General features: G+C 36.7%; 1 protein-coding gene across 4 annotated transcripts in view; it reads left to right on the forward strand.

The window, feature by feature from the left end:
- The window catches only part of psip1a (PC4 and SFRS1 interacting protein 1a), a 167486-nt gene extending 162412 nt beyond the window's left edge, over positions 1-5074 (forward strand). Inside the window, exons 14-15 of one of the 4 annotated variants that reach the window (XM_052544982.1) lie at positions 1705-1778; positions 4201-4311. In XM_052544982.1, the coding sequence (XP_052400942.1) occupies positions 1705-1739 (35 nt within the window). In that variant the 3' untranslated portion in view covers positions 1740-1778; positions 4201-4311. Of the gene's footprint in view, positions 1-1704; positions 2259-4200 lie in introns of those variants that run through there. The other 3 variants (XM_052544980.1, XM_052544979.1, XM_052544981.1) reach the window with 3 other exon arrangements.
- Positions 5075-16331: the final 11257 nt, after the last annotated feature.

The raw sequence follows: 16331 nt of genomic DNA on the forward strand, positions 1-16331 counted from the left end.
CAACATTCATTAGGAGAACGGTATGTCAATAATGCAAAATGACAGGTAAAGGCAGTTCATCATTGAATTCAGTGATGTAATCTCTGTTCAGTTAAATAGTGTCTGTGCATTTATTTGCAATCAAGTCAACGATGACCACTAATACTATAATATAATATTGACCACTAATATAATATTCATACAGTACAGACCAAAAGTTTGGACACATCTTCTCATTCAAAGAGTTTTCTTTATGTTCATGACTATGAAAATTGTAGATTCACACTGAAGGCATCAAAACTATGAATTAACACATGTGAATTATATATGGAATTATATACATAACAAAAAAGTGTGAAACAATTGAAAATATGTCATATTCTAGGTTCTTCAAAGTAGCCACATTTTGCTTTTCATTATTGATTTGCACACTCTTGGCATTCTCTTGATGAGCTTCAAGAGGTAGTCACCTGAACTGGTCTTCCAACAGTCTTGAAGGAGTTCCCAGAGAGATGCTTATCCCTTGTTTTGCCCTTTTGCCTTCACTCTGCGGTCCAGCTCACCCCTAAACCATCTCGATTGGGTTCAGGTCCGGTGACTGTGGAGGCCAGATCATCTGGCGCAGCACCCCATCACTCTCCTTCTTGGTCAAATAGCCCTTGATGCTTTCAGTGTGACTCTACAATTTTCATAGTCATGAAAATAAAGAAAACTCTTTGAATTAGAAGGTGTGTCCAAACTTTTGGTCTGTACTAATACATATATATATATATATATATATATATACAGTATTGTTCAAAATAATAGCAGTACAATGTGACTAACCAGAATAATCAAGGTTTTTCGTATATTTTTTATTGCTATGTGGCAAACAAGTTACCAGTAGGTTCAGTAGATTGTCAGAAAACAAACAAGACCCAGCATTCATGATATGCACGCTCTTAAGGCTGTGCAATTGGGCAATTAGTTGAAAGGGGTGTGTTAAAAAAAATAGCAGTGTCTACCTTTGACTGTACAAACTCAAAACTATTTTGTACAAACATTTTTTTTTTTCTGGGATTTAGCAATCCTGTGAATCACTAAACTAATATTTAGTTGTATGACCACAGTTTTTTAAAACTGCTTGACATCTGTGTGGCATGGAGTCAACCAACTTGTGGCACCTCTCAGCTGTTATTCCACTCCATGATTCTTTAACAACATTCCACAATTCATTCACATTTCTTGGTTTTGCTTCAGAAACAGCATTTTTGATATCACCCCACAAGTTCTCAATTGGATTAAGGTCTGGAGATTGGGCTGGCCACTCCATAACATTAATTTTGTTGGTTTGGAACCAAGACTTTGCCCGTTTACTAGTGTGTTTTGGGTCATTGTCTTGTTGAAACAACCATTTCAAGGGCATGTCCTCTTCAGCATAGGGCAACATGACCTCTTCAAGTATTTTAACATATGCAAACTGATCCATGATCCCTGGTATGCGATAAATAGGCCCAACACCATAGTAGGAGAAACATGCCCATATCATGATGCTTGCACCTCCATGCTTCACTGTCTTCACTGTGTACTGTGGCTTGAATTCAGAGTTTGGGGGTCGTCTCACAAAGTGCCTGTGGCCCTTGGACCCAAAAAGAACACAAAATGTTCCTCCATTTCTCTTTAGGCCAGTTGATGTGTTCTTTGGCAAATTGTAACCTCTTCTGCACATGCCTTTTTTTTTAACAGAGGGACTTTGCGGGGGATTCTTGAAAATAGATTAGCTTCACACAGACGTCTTCTAACTGTCACAGTACTTACAGGTAACTCCAGACTGTCTTTGATCATCCTGGAGGTGATCATTGGCTGAGCCTTTGCCATTCTGGTTATTCTTCTATCCATTTTGATGGTTGTCTTCCGTTTTCTTCCACGTCTCTCTGGATTTGCTCTCCATTTTAAGGCATTGGAGATCATTTTAGCTGAACAGCCTATCATTTTTTGCACCTCTTTATAGGTTTTCCCCTCTCTAATCAACTTTTTAATCAAAGTACGCTGTTCTTCTGAACAATGTCTTGAACGACCCATTTTCCTCAGCTTTCAAATGCATGTTCAACAAGTGTTGGCTTCATCCTTAAATAGGGGCCACCTGATTCACACCGGTTTCTTCACAAAATTGATGACCTCAGTGATTGAATGCCACACTGCTATTTTTTTGAACACACCCCTTTCAACTAATTCAACTAATTGCCCAATTGCACAGCCTTAAGAGCGTGCATATCATGAATGCTGGGTCTCATTTGTTTTCTGAGAATCTACTGAACCTACTGGTAACTTGTTTGCCACGTAGCAATAAAACAATATACGAAAAACCTTGATTATTCTGGTTAGTCACATTGTACTGCTATTATTTTGAACAATACTGTGTATATATATATATATATATATATATATATATATATATATATATATATATATATATATATATATATATATATATATATATATATATATATAGACACACACACATATATAATATATTTGCTTCTTTCCATTTGCATTTACTTGTAATTTTACTTTCAATACTTAAGTACATTATTATTTATTTTTTTTATTTTATTTTTTTTTTAAATCATCAAGCAATAAAATATTTTTATATGAGATGAGTGTATAGTACAGGACGTCCCATATAAGAACTTCTAATTTGGTTTTCTCTGTGTATTAAAAATAGGGTCTTTATAGCCCTCTAAAATGTTGCATATCTCGAAAACTGCTGTAAAAAGGTTTCATAGGAGGAGTACATATAGTATGGGATTTTCTATATAAGAACTGACCTTTGGTTTTTTTACTTTTTAGAAATGGGGTCTTTATAGGCCTTTGGATTAGAATAATGTCCCATATCTCAAAAATGCTGCAGCAAAATGCTTTAATAGGAGGTGTGTATACAGTATGGGCTGTCCCATTTACAAACTGACCATTGAACTTTTCTATTTATTAGAAATGTTGTCTTTATGGTGCTGTAAATTGCAATCATGTCTGCATTAAAATGGTTTCATATGAGGTGTGCATATAGTATGGGTCATCCCATTTAAGGTTTTTTATTTATTTATTTATTTATTTTTTGTGCATTTTCTGCTTATTAGAAATGGCCCTCTTTATAGCCCTCAAAAGCAGTGATTCCAAAACTTGATGCTGGAGGCACCCCAACACTGCAAATTTCACATGTCTCCTTTCTCTGACACACCAATTTCAGATCTTGGAGTCTCTACAAGACTCTCAGGTGTGTTTGATTAAGGAGACATGCAAAACATGCAGTGTTGGGGTGCCTCGAGGGACCAGGGTTTGGAACCACTGCTCTAAAGTGTAATGATGTCCCATATCTTGAAAACACTGCAGTAAAATATTTTTATATAAAGTGTGCATATAGTTTGGGACGTCTCATATACAAACTGATTATTGGTTTTCTCTTATTAAAAAACAGGGTTTTTATGGCCTTTAAAAGTGTAACCATTTCATATGAGCATTTCATATGAGCATATATTATGGGATGTCCATGGGATTTTTTTTTACTACTTATTAGAAATGGTGTGAATGTAGTATGGGATGTCACGTATAAGAATTGACCATTCATTTTTCTACTTATTAGACATAGGGTCTTTATAGCCCTCTAAAATATAATAATAATGTGCAAGTGTAATAAATCCTGCTATGATTTGAAAGGTAGAAAAATATAGTAACAAACAAAAGACAACTTTTACAAAGACAATTTTAAATAACATGGATAGTAACGTATTCCTCAATTGTGAGTCACTTTGGATAAAAGCATCTGCTAAAAAAAAAAGTAAATTTATAAAAAATAATCCCAGATAATTTACAGAATTGCACCCCCTTTTTGGCCGCTCTGCTTTCTCAGTACACACTTCTGCTTAGGCGAGCTCCGCAGCTGACTTATACCAAATAGTCAAAACTGCATTACATCATGAATGTGTATGAACTTGTGTTTCCTGCAGCTTGAAACACTTCCATTTGGTGTGAAGCATTACTTTGCATTTTCTCACAATGTTTGTTGTGAAAAAGCACCAAAAAATTAACTTTTTTTTTTTTTTTTATTATTAAAAAATTAAAATTAAAAATTTTTTTTTTCAGCCAAATAACTTCTAATGCATGTCCTTGATCACATTCCAAAGTATGTATATGAAAATGATTTTTGTTCAGCTAAAAGCTCAGATTTTCTTTGCATGTTTACAGATACCAAGATTCTGAATGCAGATTTTAACCCTGAAGAGGATGCCGAGACAGCAAAGGACATATCAAGAGAGAATCTTATCTGTGGTGAAAAACAAGTAATACAAATTTCACATCATGTTGACAAGTCCAAAGCTGTTTAAATGATTTGCTTCAGCAGTCTGACAAAACAAACAAACAAACAAAAAAAAAAAAAAAAAAAAAAAAAAATATATATATATATATATATATATATATATATATATATATATATATATATATATATATATATATATATATATTGTTTGTAGTGTGACTAACCATTCAGAGGAGTCTGTCTGAAGATGTTTGTCCACCGAAGAGCCACCAGTCTTGCCTGCACAGTGAAAGATTATTTAGTATTGCCAGCATCCTACAGATCATTTTTGAACACATTTTTTATCACATTCATTTTTTCCCCCATTCTGTTAAGATACATTCCCGGATGGATTTTAATCCAAAGAGCTGTTTTCAGCTAAAGTTATTTCAATCCAGAGTGCTCTGATAAATTACTGTTTACCAATTCAACCATGATAAGCCTTTAAAGAAAGAAAGGAGGAAGGAAGGAAGGAAAGAAAGACATACAAAGATATTTTACAGTAATTACAAATACAGAAGTGATTTTAATTTCAGTATATTTTTAGTGATCTTTACAATACCTAATTATTGGCATGTTAAATTCAAGTTTAAGTTTGATTGTGTTGTTTTGGCTTGATTTTAAAGATTAAAAATTGTCTCCATAAGTTTATTTTCATACAGTCACGTTTAGTTGATTATTGCTTGTTTCACCATTCATGCTCACAATACTGTTGTATTAAAACTTGTTTTAGCCTCAATAAAGTTGACCTCAGAACCTTTTCTCAGATACCAAACATTAATCCACTGTGAAAATCTTGCATTTGCATTTATGTAAAACATTATATTTAGCTATTGACCATTCTGAGAGAATGCCCATTTCTGAGCTTTTGCCAGTGTCTAATGGTCTATAAATGTTTATAATTAGACACTTCCTCTTTTCTCAACAATTTTGTCACCTTGGCCAAACTGTTTAAGATATCAAAAATCCCTTCGCAAATTGTGCATCCCCAATGTCTTGAGATCATGTTAGTGGTGATCAGATGAAAACCCTAGGAGTATTGCAAATTCCACAGCATGCATTTAAAAAAAAACCCTGAATAGTAAAGTCACCTTTATTTATATAGCACTTTTAACAATACAGATTGTGACAAAAGAACTGAACAGCATTAAATAGGAAAATAGTATGTCAATAATGCAAAAACGCCCCTAAACTCGCACGTCAGTGTTTACGAATAGTTTAAATGAAATGGGACATCTAAGCCTCAAGCATCGAGGACAGATCGCTGTTTTTCAATGGAAAGGTTATAAAGATTGTATTTGCTACATTAAGCAGTACACATAAAAACATGAACAGTGGAACTGCAGTACATACCAGATCCGTCATAATAATGAGTCATAAACACATTCACAGCTGTAAATCCCGGTTTAGGAAGGTAAGCGTCCACTGAACGACATCTCATGGAGCATGTTTAGTCCAACCAAGCAATAACGTTGTTAATATGGATCATAATTCCTTTATTATTAAACGGTCCCTTACCCCGTTTAATAACCATACCACGTTTTGCATTTTAAAGTTAAAAGCACATCGTTTTTTAACAGTTTTCAATGGCCCACACACAAAAAAAAAACTCTTTCCCAAACAGTCATAAATTCCTTCAGATCATTGAGATTGATAAACAGATGGTCACAAACGGGTAGGGGGGCTGTACAAGAACAGGTGTCCAAAAAGATGTCCAAACAGAATTTTTATGACCCTCATCAATCAAAGCACACTGTACTCTCTCTCAGATACTAGTCCATATCATGATTTGATTTAAGTGTAATGACCTACTTTAGATTAATTCATTCAAACTTTGACAGATTTCGTGACATTCCACGTTAAACTGTGAATTCTGTTTTTATGCCTGGATTTTGCGATTACATTCACGTTTTCTATGTCACTATAAACATAGGGCCTTACAATTACACTCTATTCTTGAACAATAAATGATTATCTAATCAAAACAAAAGAGCAGCACATTGGCTAGGAGAACTCACCGGTATCACACACACTCCGGATGCATCACGTTCAACTCAAGCAGCGGTCTTTTTATTCATCAGACGGACACAAGTTTACTTCAAGAACGAACAGTGAGGCAAGTTTGAAGTTCAGTGTTTAAAAAAATGGAGCAAATGGAAAAAAGCAATCTTTATTATAGCTCTAATAAAGCATACATACTTTATTAGAACCACATAGACAAATGTTTCAATGAAAATGCTCAATATACAATTCATTATGTTCATTAATAAAGATTCGGGGCGAGTATAATGTTATTTAATGGAAAACTATGTGAATGGCGCTCTGTGGCAGGCCAGAATTTTCTGTCAGCTGCATTTAAATCTGGGTCTGAAGTTTCTCGCTCTGTTCAGCGTGCAGCGTAATGTGTCTAAACAAATAGCACATGCTGCTGGTAATTTCAACCACTAGAGGCCGCTCTCGCACTGTATAATGAAGACAGAGCCTTCTCAGCTGCTCCAACAATAGACGCAACTCTGAAAACTATTTTTGCTGATAATCGATTGTTCCAGCAATCAACTATCAGTGCCAAAAAATCGGTCGACCTCTACTTTTGAGTCTCAAATACTAAATAAAATACTTATATATATATATATATATATATATATATACACACCGGCGGCGACAGGGGGGTCTTGGGGGGTCTCAAGACCCTGCCAAAAAATGCCTTGACCCCCCATTTGACCCCCCAGCCTCTTCCTGATTAAAAAATATATATATTCGGGATAAAGATCCAAAAATGTTTCTCTTCAAACTACGCAGAACAATAATAAATAATAATTATTTCGACATTTATTCATACACTGAACCGAGAACCGTTTCTGTCGGACGCGTCCGATTCGAGAACCGATGAGCTGATGATAACTGCGCATGCGTGATTCAGCGTGAAGCAGACTGACACAGAGCGCATCTGAACCGAACTGATTCTTTTGGTGATTGATTCTGAACTGATTCTGTGCTAATGTTATAAGCGCGGGTAAACCCATAGACAGTAAAAGAAATGGACACAGCGACCCCATTGGAACTCAATTGAGACAAATGAAGCCCAGTTTTAGCGTTTTTTAGCACTTCCGTTTCTGACGCGCAGACTCAAACGAAGCTTGACGACGTCAGCAACCTGTCTGCCAGATGTAAATCTTCTAAGTGGCTGTGCGTGCAAACTGCCATCGTTAATCTTACAGAGACGGCGAGCTTGAGCGGGGAGTTCTTTGGCGTGAGTGAGCAGGAGTAAGTATTCTGATTAATTATTTTGTATAGTATTTTAAAATGTAACGCCAGTACGCCATATTAAGTTAATTGCCTGCGAGCTTCTCCTCCTGTCTGTACGGTAATGCGACAGAGAGCCGAGTGGTTATGACGCAATCGTTAGCCTATTTTTTACAAAAACTGTTTATACGGGGCCATAATGTAACATAGAAGGTAATGGAGCCCTTTATACATTGTCGTGTATCTTTAGAAATAAATAATGGACAAACGGAGTCTTTAAACGCCTCAGATGTAAAGTTATTCGCTGTCAAAGTGACGCCAAAATGAATGGGAGTCAATGGGAATGCTAACGCAAGTGAAGTTCTGCTAAAAGATGGCAGCCCCCACCCGACTTCAACTTCCGGTCGAGTTCCTTGCCCCTTGGGTAAACCAAAGGCTTGAATGAAGGGCAATCATCGCCAATGACGGCATTACATCGAGCGCAAAAGAACCGGTGAACCATTTTTTTTTTCAGCTGGTTTATTTGATCGAATTGTCCGAAAGAACCGGTTCACTTGAGCACCTGCTCCTTTGCCTCCCTTTTGTCAAAGCAATTTTTTCTTTTTTTTTCTTTTTGTAATAACATAAACTTTTGTGAATGCCTGCCCACGCCCAATCATAATATTAGTACAATTTATTAATAATAATTTAGCCGTAAATAAAATGACCAACATGATGACCGTTCACCTGACTATGACCTCATCCAACCAGGAATATTCCTCATGCTGCACGCGCATTTTTTAATTGCTAGAGGATATTTTCAACATCGTGGCAGCTGGTAAGTGGTGTTTCATTCTCAGCGAAGTGATTTTGGTGTTTATTTACTTATTATTATTTTACAAGAACGATGTGATGTGAGAACATGCAGATACGTTGTTTATATTGCAGTGTGTAGCCTGTAGTCAAAGAGTATAGAAGTAACTTCTATACTCTTTGCTGTAGTGTAGAAGTAACACTAGCGTGCTGTTTGAGGGAGAAAAGTTTCACATGCATCGAGGGGTCTGGTCTTTTTTATGTTATTTGAATAAATTTTTATTATATTACAGTACTTATTTATTTTTAACACGTAAAAATAATTATCACAACACTGGTAAGGCTTATTCAGATTTTCTCATTCTCTGAATTATCATTATAAAAATAAAAACAATTCAGAAATTAAATAAGTAAACTCAATAATATCTATCTGGAAATAAATGTAAAAATATCAATGTCAATAAAAATGCATAATATACCTGACATAAAAGTGCAGTGTGAAGGATATGAATAACAAATATAGCCTGTCATTTGTTTACATTGCAAAGGTGTTTTTGTTGTTTAGTAGCAGAAATATGCAGTTATTAGCCATGTCCACTGTATTTTTTGTTGGTTTTCATGAGACCCCCCTTGAAAAGACCAGGACCCCCCCATTGCCCCCCCAATCAAAATTGTCTGGAGCCGCCACTGTATATATATATATATATTTTTTTTTTTTCTTGAAACGGTAGCACTTTATTTTACAGTCCTGTTCCTCATGTACATACTATGTACTTATTATAGTAATTACGATAACTATGTAATAACTAGGTACTAACCCTGAACCTACCCCTAAACCTAACCCTACCCCATGTAGTTCTCTTGTATTACCAGAACTTTCTTAGATAATTTTTCTTTAAGTACTCTATAAGTACATGTTAGTACATGTACTGTAAAATAAAGTGCACCCCTTGAAACTACATAAAAATCCTTGTCAGACCAACATAATTACCCCAAATGTTGCCCCTACTAATCAAACACAGTTAATGGAACAAAGAATTTCACATTGTTGAAATATTTAGGATTTGTGAGTTCCCAGCATGCATTGCAGCATGAACAAATTATGCAGTTACTGTTATAGCATTACTGTTTTGCTGTTTGCTGACTTCATTTGTACTTTTTTGTTTCATAATTATTGTTAGTAATTTGTTGTACTGTGAGGTAATGAGCTCATCTTTTTAACATTTGTTGGTTGTCACCGTTCTTGAGGTTTGTGTGTGGGTTTTGTGGCCTAGAGTATGTTTAATAACTTATGTCCATTTCCTGGATATCTTGGTCTTGTAAGTTGTCTTACAAATAAAAACAATGTTGTCTGCTTATTAGACTATGTACAGAGGATCAAATTGTATTCTACTATTATCTATTATATTCATAATATCATTAAAAGAAACAACAGAAAGAAAAGAGGCTCACCACCCAGCCAATCCCAGCGTACCCCCTCACCTGAGTATTAATCACCAGCACCTGTTCAAGATCAGCTTACCAACACATTTAAGCACACACCTCAGTTACTACCTTTGTCCGATCTCGTAGCCATTACACGGGACCTCTCCTATATACTGCTACCAGCATTGACTTTCCTACCAAACCTTATATAACCTCTTTGACTACCCAATTTTTCTAGACTCCTGTGTTTCCCCAACGATCCACCATCGTGTCTCCAGCATCCCCTCTTCCAAGTCCTCCTCTCCTTCGTCTCTCCCAATGTGTGTGCAATGTATACCCCCATTCTGGTCACACCACCTGTCATACGGAGTAAGCCACTATCTCTATACCCTGTTTAGCGGATCCACCGAACTCTCTCATCTGCTCCACTACCAAAGTCATTAACGTACCTGCTTTTAATAAACACTTGTTCTTATTTAACTTCTGTCCCTGAGTCCATGTGTTACAAAAAGGATTCAAAAATCCTATACATCCGTTTTGCTTTTTTAATTTCTTTAATTTTTCAGGGCCTCAATGCCTATAATACTTAAGTATAATTTTAAATAATATAATGTTAGGTTTATTTTTATTCCATGTCTTTTGGTATTTTCGATATATATTTATTAAGTTAATCACCCATTTTTGCTCCAAAATCTTATTTTTATCTATTAAAAATATATCTTTACAAGATTTTTAATTTTGTGAATTTTAATATTAGATATTCAATGTCAATCCAAAACGATTGGGTAAATACACATTCAAAAAATAAGTGTTTTATGGTTTCTTCTTCTGTATTACAAAAGACACATGTCGTCTCTGTGTCTCTAAAGAATCCTGAGATTACTTGTCTCACTGGATAAATCAAATGAATAACTTTATATATAATATCTTTATATAATAATATCTTTATATATAATATCTTTATATATATATATATATATATATATATATATATATATATATATATATATATATATATACACAGTGGGGATCGAAAGTTTGGGCACCCCTTGCAGAATCCGTGAAAATATGAGTAATTTTAAAAAAATAAGAGAGATCATACTAAATGCATATTATTTTTTATTTAGTACTGTCCTGTGTAAGATATTGTACATAAAAGATATTAACATTTAGTCCACAAGACAAAATAAATGCTGAAATTATTAAAATAACCCCACTCAAATGTTTGGGAACCCTGAGTAAGGTGTTGCAGAACATAATGTATTTACCGATGTTTACTGCATCGTCCACAGACCTGTTTGCTCTGTAGGCAAACTGAAGAGGATCCAGCAAGGGCCCAGTGATGTCCTTCAGGTGGCCCAGCACCAGTTTCTCAATTGACTTCATGACTACAGACGTTAGAGCTACAGGCCTGTAGTCATTTAGTCCTGTAATTTTGGTTTTCTTAGGGATGGGGATGATGGTGGAGCGTTTGAAGCATGAAGGGACTTCGCACAGCTCCAGCGATCTGTTGAAAATCCGTGTGAAGATGGGGGCTAGCTGGTCAGCACAGGATTTTAGACAGGCTGATGTAACACAATCTGGGCCCGGTGCTTTTTTCCTTTTCTGCTTCCAGAAGACCTGGCCCACAGCATCCTCACTGATCTGAATTGCAGGTGTGGGGGAGAGGGGGGATGCAGGAGGTGAGAATGGTGAGAGTGCTTGATTGGAGAGGTGTTCAGGATGGGTTGCAGGAGTTGTTAATGGTGTGAACGTTTGTTTGGAGAGGCATTCAGGGCTGGATGCAAGAGTTGTGAATGGTGTGAATGGTTGTGTGGGGAGGCGTTCAGGGCAGGTGATGGGTGCTCTTTCAAACCTGCAGTAAAACTCGTTCAGATCGTCTGCCAGTCGTTGATTCTACACAGTGCTGGGGGGTGGTGTCTTGTAATTGGTGATCTTCTTAAGACTTATCCACACTGATGCTGATGAGTCGTTGGAAGTGAACTGAGTCCTTATTTTTTCAGAATAGTTCCTCTTTGCCACTTTGATCTCTTTTTCCAGTGTGTATTTAGCCTGTTTATACAAGACATTGTCCCCCTTCACGTAAGCATCTTCTTTGGCCTGACGGAGCTGTCTGAGTTTTTCAGTGAACCACGGTTTGTCATTATTGTAAATTAGTTGAGTCTTTGTAGGAATACACATATCCTCACAGAAACTGATATATGATGTTACGGTCTCTGTGAGTTCATCCAGATCGGTGGCAGCAGCTTCAAAAACACGATTGAACACGTCAAAACAAGATTGTAAATCCTGCTCTGCTTCATTAGTCCATCTTTTTACAGTCCTTGATACAGGTTTAGCTGATTTTAGTTTCTGCCTGTAGGACGGTATAAGATGAACCAGAAGGTGATCAGAACGTCCCAAAGCTGCTCGTGGAACAGAGTGAAATGCATTCTTTATTGTGTTGTAACAGTGATCCAATATATTACTGTCTCTTGTGGGACATGTAACATGCTGTCTGTATTTTGGCAGTTCACGGGAGAGATTGGCTTTATTAAAGTCCCCGAGAATGATTAAAACAGAGTCCGGGTGATGTTGTTCTGTCTCTGTGATCTGATCAGCGAGTTTCTGTAAAGCTGAGCTCACATGCGCTTGCGGAGGGATGTAAACACTGACCAGAATGAAGGAGTGAAACTCCCGCGGCGAATAGAACGGCTTGCAGTTAATGAAGAGTGTTTCGAGATTTGAGCAGCACGTCTTCTTTAACACAGTTACATCTGTACACCACCGTTCATTGATGTAAAAGCATGTCCCGCCGCCACGCGATTTCCCCGTTGATTCTGCGTCGCGATCCGCTCTAAACAGCTGAAAGTCCGGCAGATGGAGCGCGCTGTCCGGTATGGTGTCATTCAGCCAGGTTTCCGTGAAACACAGAGCAGCAGAGTGTGAGAAATCCTTATTTGTCCGAGAAAGCAGAAGGAGTTCTTCCGTTTTGTTGGGTAGAGAGCCGAGATTTGCCAGATGGATGCTAGGCAACGGCGTTCGAAATCCACGCTTCCTGAGTCTGACGAGCGCTCCCGCTCGCTTCCCCCGTCTGCGCGTCCTGAAGCGCTTGATCAGCGCCGCCGCTCCTCCGATAACAATGTTCACTAAAACGTCTGAATAATTGAAATCCGGAAAAACATCTTGTGGTGCGTTCTGCCGAATGTTCAGCAGTTCATCCCTGGTGAAACTGATGGCAGGAATATAACTAAAGACAGGACAAACTAACAAAAACACAAAAACATATGCGGAGCACGTCACGGAGGCAGCCATCCTGTATCGGCGCCACACACAGAAGGTATACCATCAGAGAGTTTAATACAATTACGCCACTATCGGCAAAAGGTCGTGTTCATATTAATGTTTTGTACTCTTTTATTTGCCCCCTGGTTTGCGTTTCGTGTAGCTCAGTTAGTAGATTATTGCGTTATACCTTGATATGTAATCATGCTATCATGTGTTCGATCCCAGGGAACAGACATGCACGAAAATGTATATTCTCAATAAATCATAATTTAGCATGATTTCTGTGAGGGTTAGGTTTAGGGGTGGGGTTAGGTGTGGTCATTCGAACGAATAAGCCACCTACAGTAGTAAAATATGTAGTAAATACTGTGAGATCGGTGTAAAACGCCCACAAATTGCATTTAAATAAACGTGCGTTTTGATTGGTAATGACGTTATACGTCAATTCATGACGACAGACGCAACGTGATACTGTCATTATTTTTACGCCCACTAGAGGGCGCTTAACTTTAAAATGTAAATATAGTTTCACTTCCTGAAAAATTGGCCAGAAAAAGACCAAAAATCGGCAGATTGCCGATCGCGTATTTTAAGCAAAAACTGGCCGGTTCCGATTTATTGCCGGTCAACCGGTGCATCCCTAGATATTACCAAGTAGGTATCGCTGCAGCCCGGAGACCTCCAAGTGGGAGGAGCTTTTGCCGCAAGTGGGCTGGACTTCACTGAGAGCTCCAAGTGGGAGGAACTTTTGCCGCTATTGGGCGGGACTTTACAAATGGGCGGGGTTTAAGCGAAAATTTCACATTGCGTCATTGCCGGGGTGCGCGCGAATGAGGACATCATAAAGTAGCGATACTAATGAAAAACAGATTTATTGTTTTTCATTGTAGTTTACATTTTATTAACAAGAGGTTATATAATTTTGTGACAACTGCAAACATTCAAGTATATTAAATTATATACATTTTATAATTATATCAGTATCAAGAAAATGAATGAGTAATTTAGAGCAATAAAATGTTTACTGTATGTTAATGTTTTTCTTTAATGCAAGTTTGAAATCTGAGGGAGAAATTATATTGTTTAGATTGTTACAACCCCCTTGGCTCTAGGTGAATCAACATTACAAAAAGCCACACGTGGAAGTAAATTTACAAATAAACATTTAATAAAAAATAAAAAAAATAAAAAAAAATCTAAATAGTAATACAAGAATTAATAATAATGAAAAAAAACATTCCAAGACTTAAGAGGAAAATATTATTGGTACCAAAGTCAAATTTAAGACACTCTTTTCCCCATCTCCTTTTTATCACCAACTCAATCACAGGTAACACTCCACACCATTAAAAATTCAAGTTTTATTTGTTATATGACATGCAAAAAGCAGTGAAATGTAGGTCTGGCATACTCTTTTTAGACTGTGCAGAAAAAAATATACTGTATAAAATATACACAATATACTGTATTAAACTACTACACAGATGATTTGTAGAGATGCTACATAGAAACTGCTACACAGATGATGTGCAGAGATGTAGACAATGTGCAGTGAGGATGAGTTGCATAGTTAGGTTGTCAAAAAAGCAGTGTGCAGAGAGTTATTGGGTAGCCCTAAACAACCAGTCTATAAAGTGCAGTGTGTTTAATGTCCATGTTTAGTAGTCTGATAACATGAGGGAAGAAACTCCTCCTGAGCCTCTCTGTTTTTGCCATCAGACTGCAGAAGCGTCTGTCTGACTGTAGCAGATGAAACAGTGGATTTCCAGGGTGGGTGGGGTCTTTAAGGATCTTAACAGTCCTAGATTTACATCTTCTGGTGTGGATGTCTTGCAGAGAGGGGAGAGATGTTCTGGACATGTGCTCAGCTACTCTTTGCAGGGCATTTGAAGGTATTGAAGCTGCTCACTCTCTCCACTGGGGTCCCGTTAATGATGATTGGGGTAGATCCACTGCTGCCTCAAATAGAAGAGTTATTGTAAAATATTATTACAATTTACAATATTACTGGTTCTACTGCATTTCTGAACAAATAAATGAAGGCCTGGTGAGCATCAGACTTCAAAACCATTACAAAATCTGTCCAACCCCAAACAGTCCTGTAGAACAGATATTTAAGGAACCTGAGGTTTTAACCTGCTTGATTTTTATCAGCATTGGAACACTTTTCTGCTGCTTTCACTCCAAGGCTATGGATTATATTTTTACTGGAATGAAGTGTCATTAATCACTAAACATTCAGTCCAATGACATCCTAAAATAATTCACTGTTGACAAGTTAACATTAACTAAAGTACAATGCACATTTATGTGAGACATCTACAGAATGTAATGTCATATACATTCCATCATTTGTCATTTAGGACAGTCTTTGACCATACCCCTGGAGCAATTTTAGGGACAAGCGCTGTTGCAAATGTCCACCTTTAAAGTATGAACATAATTTATCCACACAAAGACCCACATACACACACATTAGTCAAAAATCTTCATAAAAAAAAAATGACACATCTTGATGCATAGAAAGAGCAAAAAAAAAAACAGTTTACAGAAAAGTGATCCTTTGGGTTTGCAGAGAGAGGCGGTAACCAGGTCACTGAAATGTAACTTCTGGCCACCCAGACTTGAACTTTCTGTAACACAAAGTTTACACATAATATTTTTGTTTGTTTGTGTTTCCTACAATGACAAAATTAATTCTACACCTGTTGATATGTAATGCATGGTAGTGGACACTGCAGTTATCCTCATATATCCACTGTTATGATTATTAAATTGAAAAAATGAATTTGATAATTAAACCAAATGTTTCAATTGCATTACATTATTTGGATTAATGTTACACGTAAAAATAGATAACATTTTAAAAATATAACGGCAGGTTTTGAAACAATGACCAGCTTTGTTAAAGTCAAGCATTATCAGTTAGGAGAAGACTCATGTAAAGACTATTGTAACGAAGACTTATTCTTATGGAACACTGTACTAAATCTATTAATAGTTATTGATCGCTTAAATATCAGTGCAGTTATAATACATAGGCCTGCATATTTTACGTAACGTTAGTAACAATGCCTGCTTATGGTCTTCAGTGTCCGTAATCTGCAGCGTAAATCCTATATGTATTGCAGAAATATTTAGCAGAAAAGGGTAACAGACACAATAAAGATGTAATTTATCTGTGCTGCTAATGCTGTCTTAACGTGCTCTCGGAATAATCGTAAATATGAGTTTTGAAGGTAAAAACTGCACATGAATGTCCTCCAATTTTCAAACTTGAATCCAATGAGCT

Source organism: Carassius gibelio, chromosome B1 (genome assembly GCF_023724105.1).
Source record: "Carassius gibelio isolate Cgi1373 ecotype wild population from Czech Republic chromosome B1, carGib1.2-hapl.c, whole genome shotgun sequence".
Taxonomy (NCBI): domain Eukaryota; kingdom Metazoa; phylum Chordata; class Actinopteri; order Cypriniformes; family Cyprinidae; genus Carassius; species Carassius gibelio.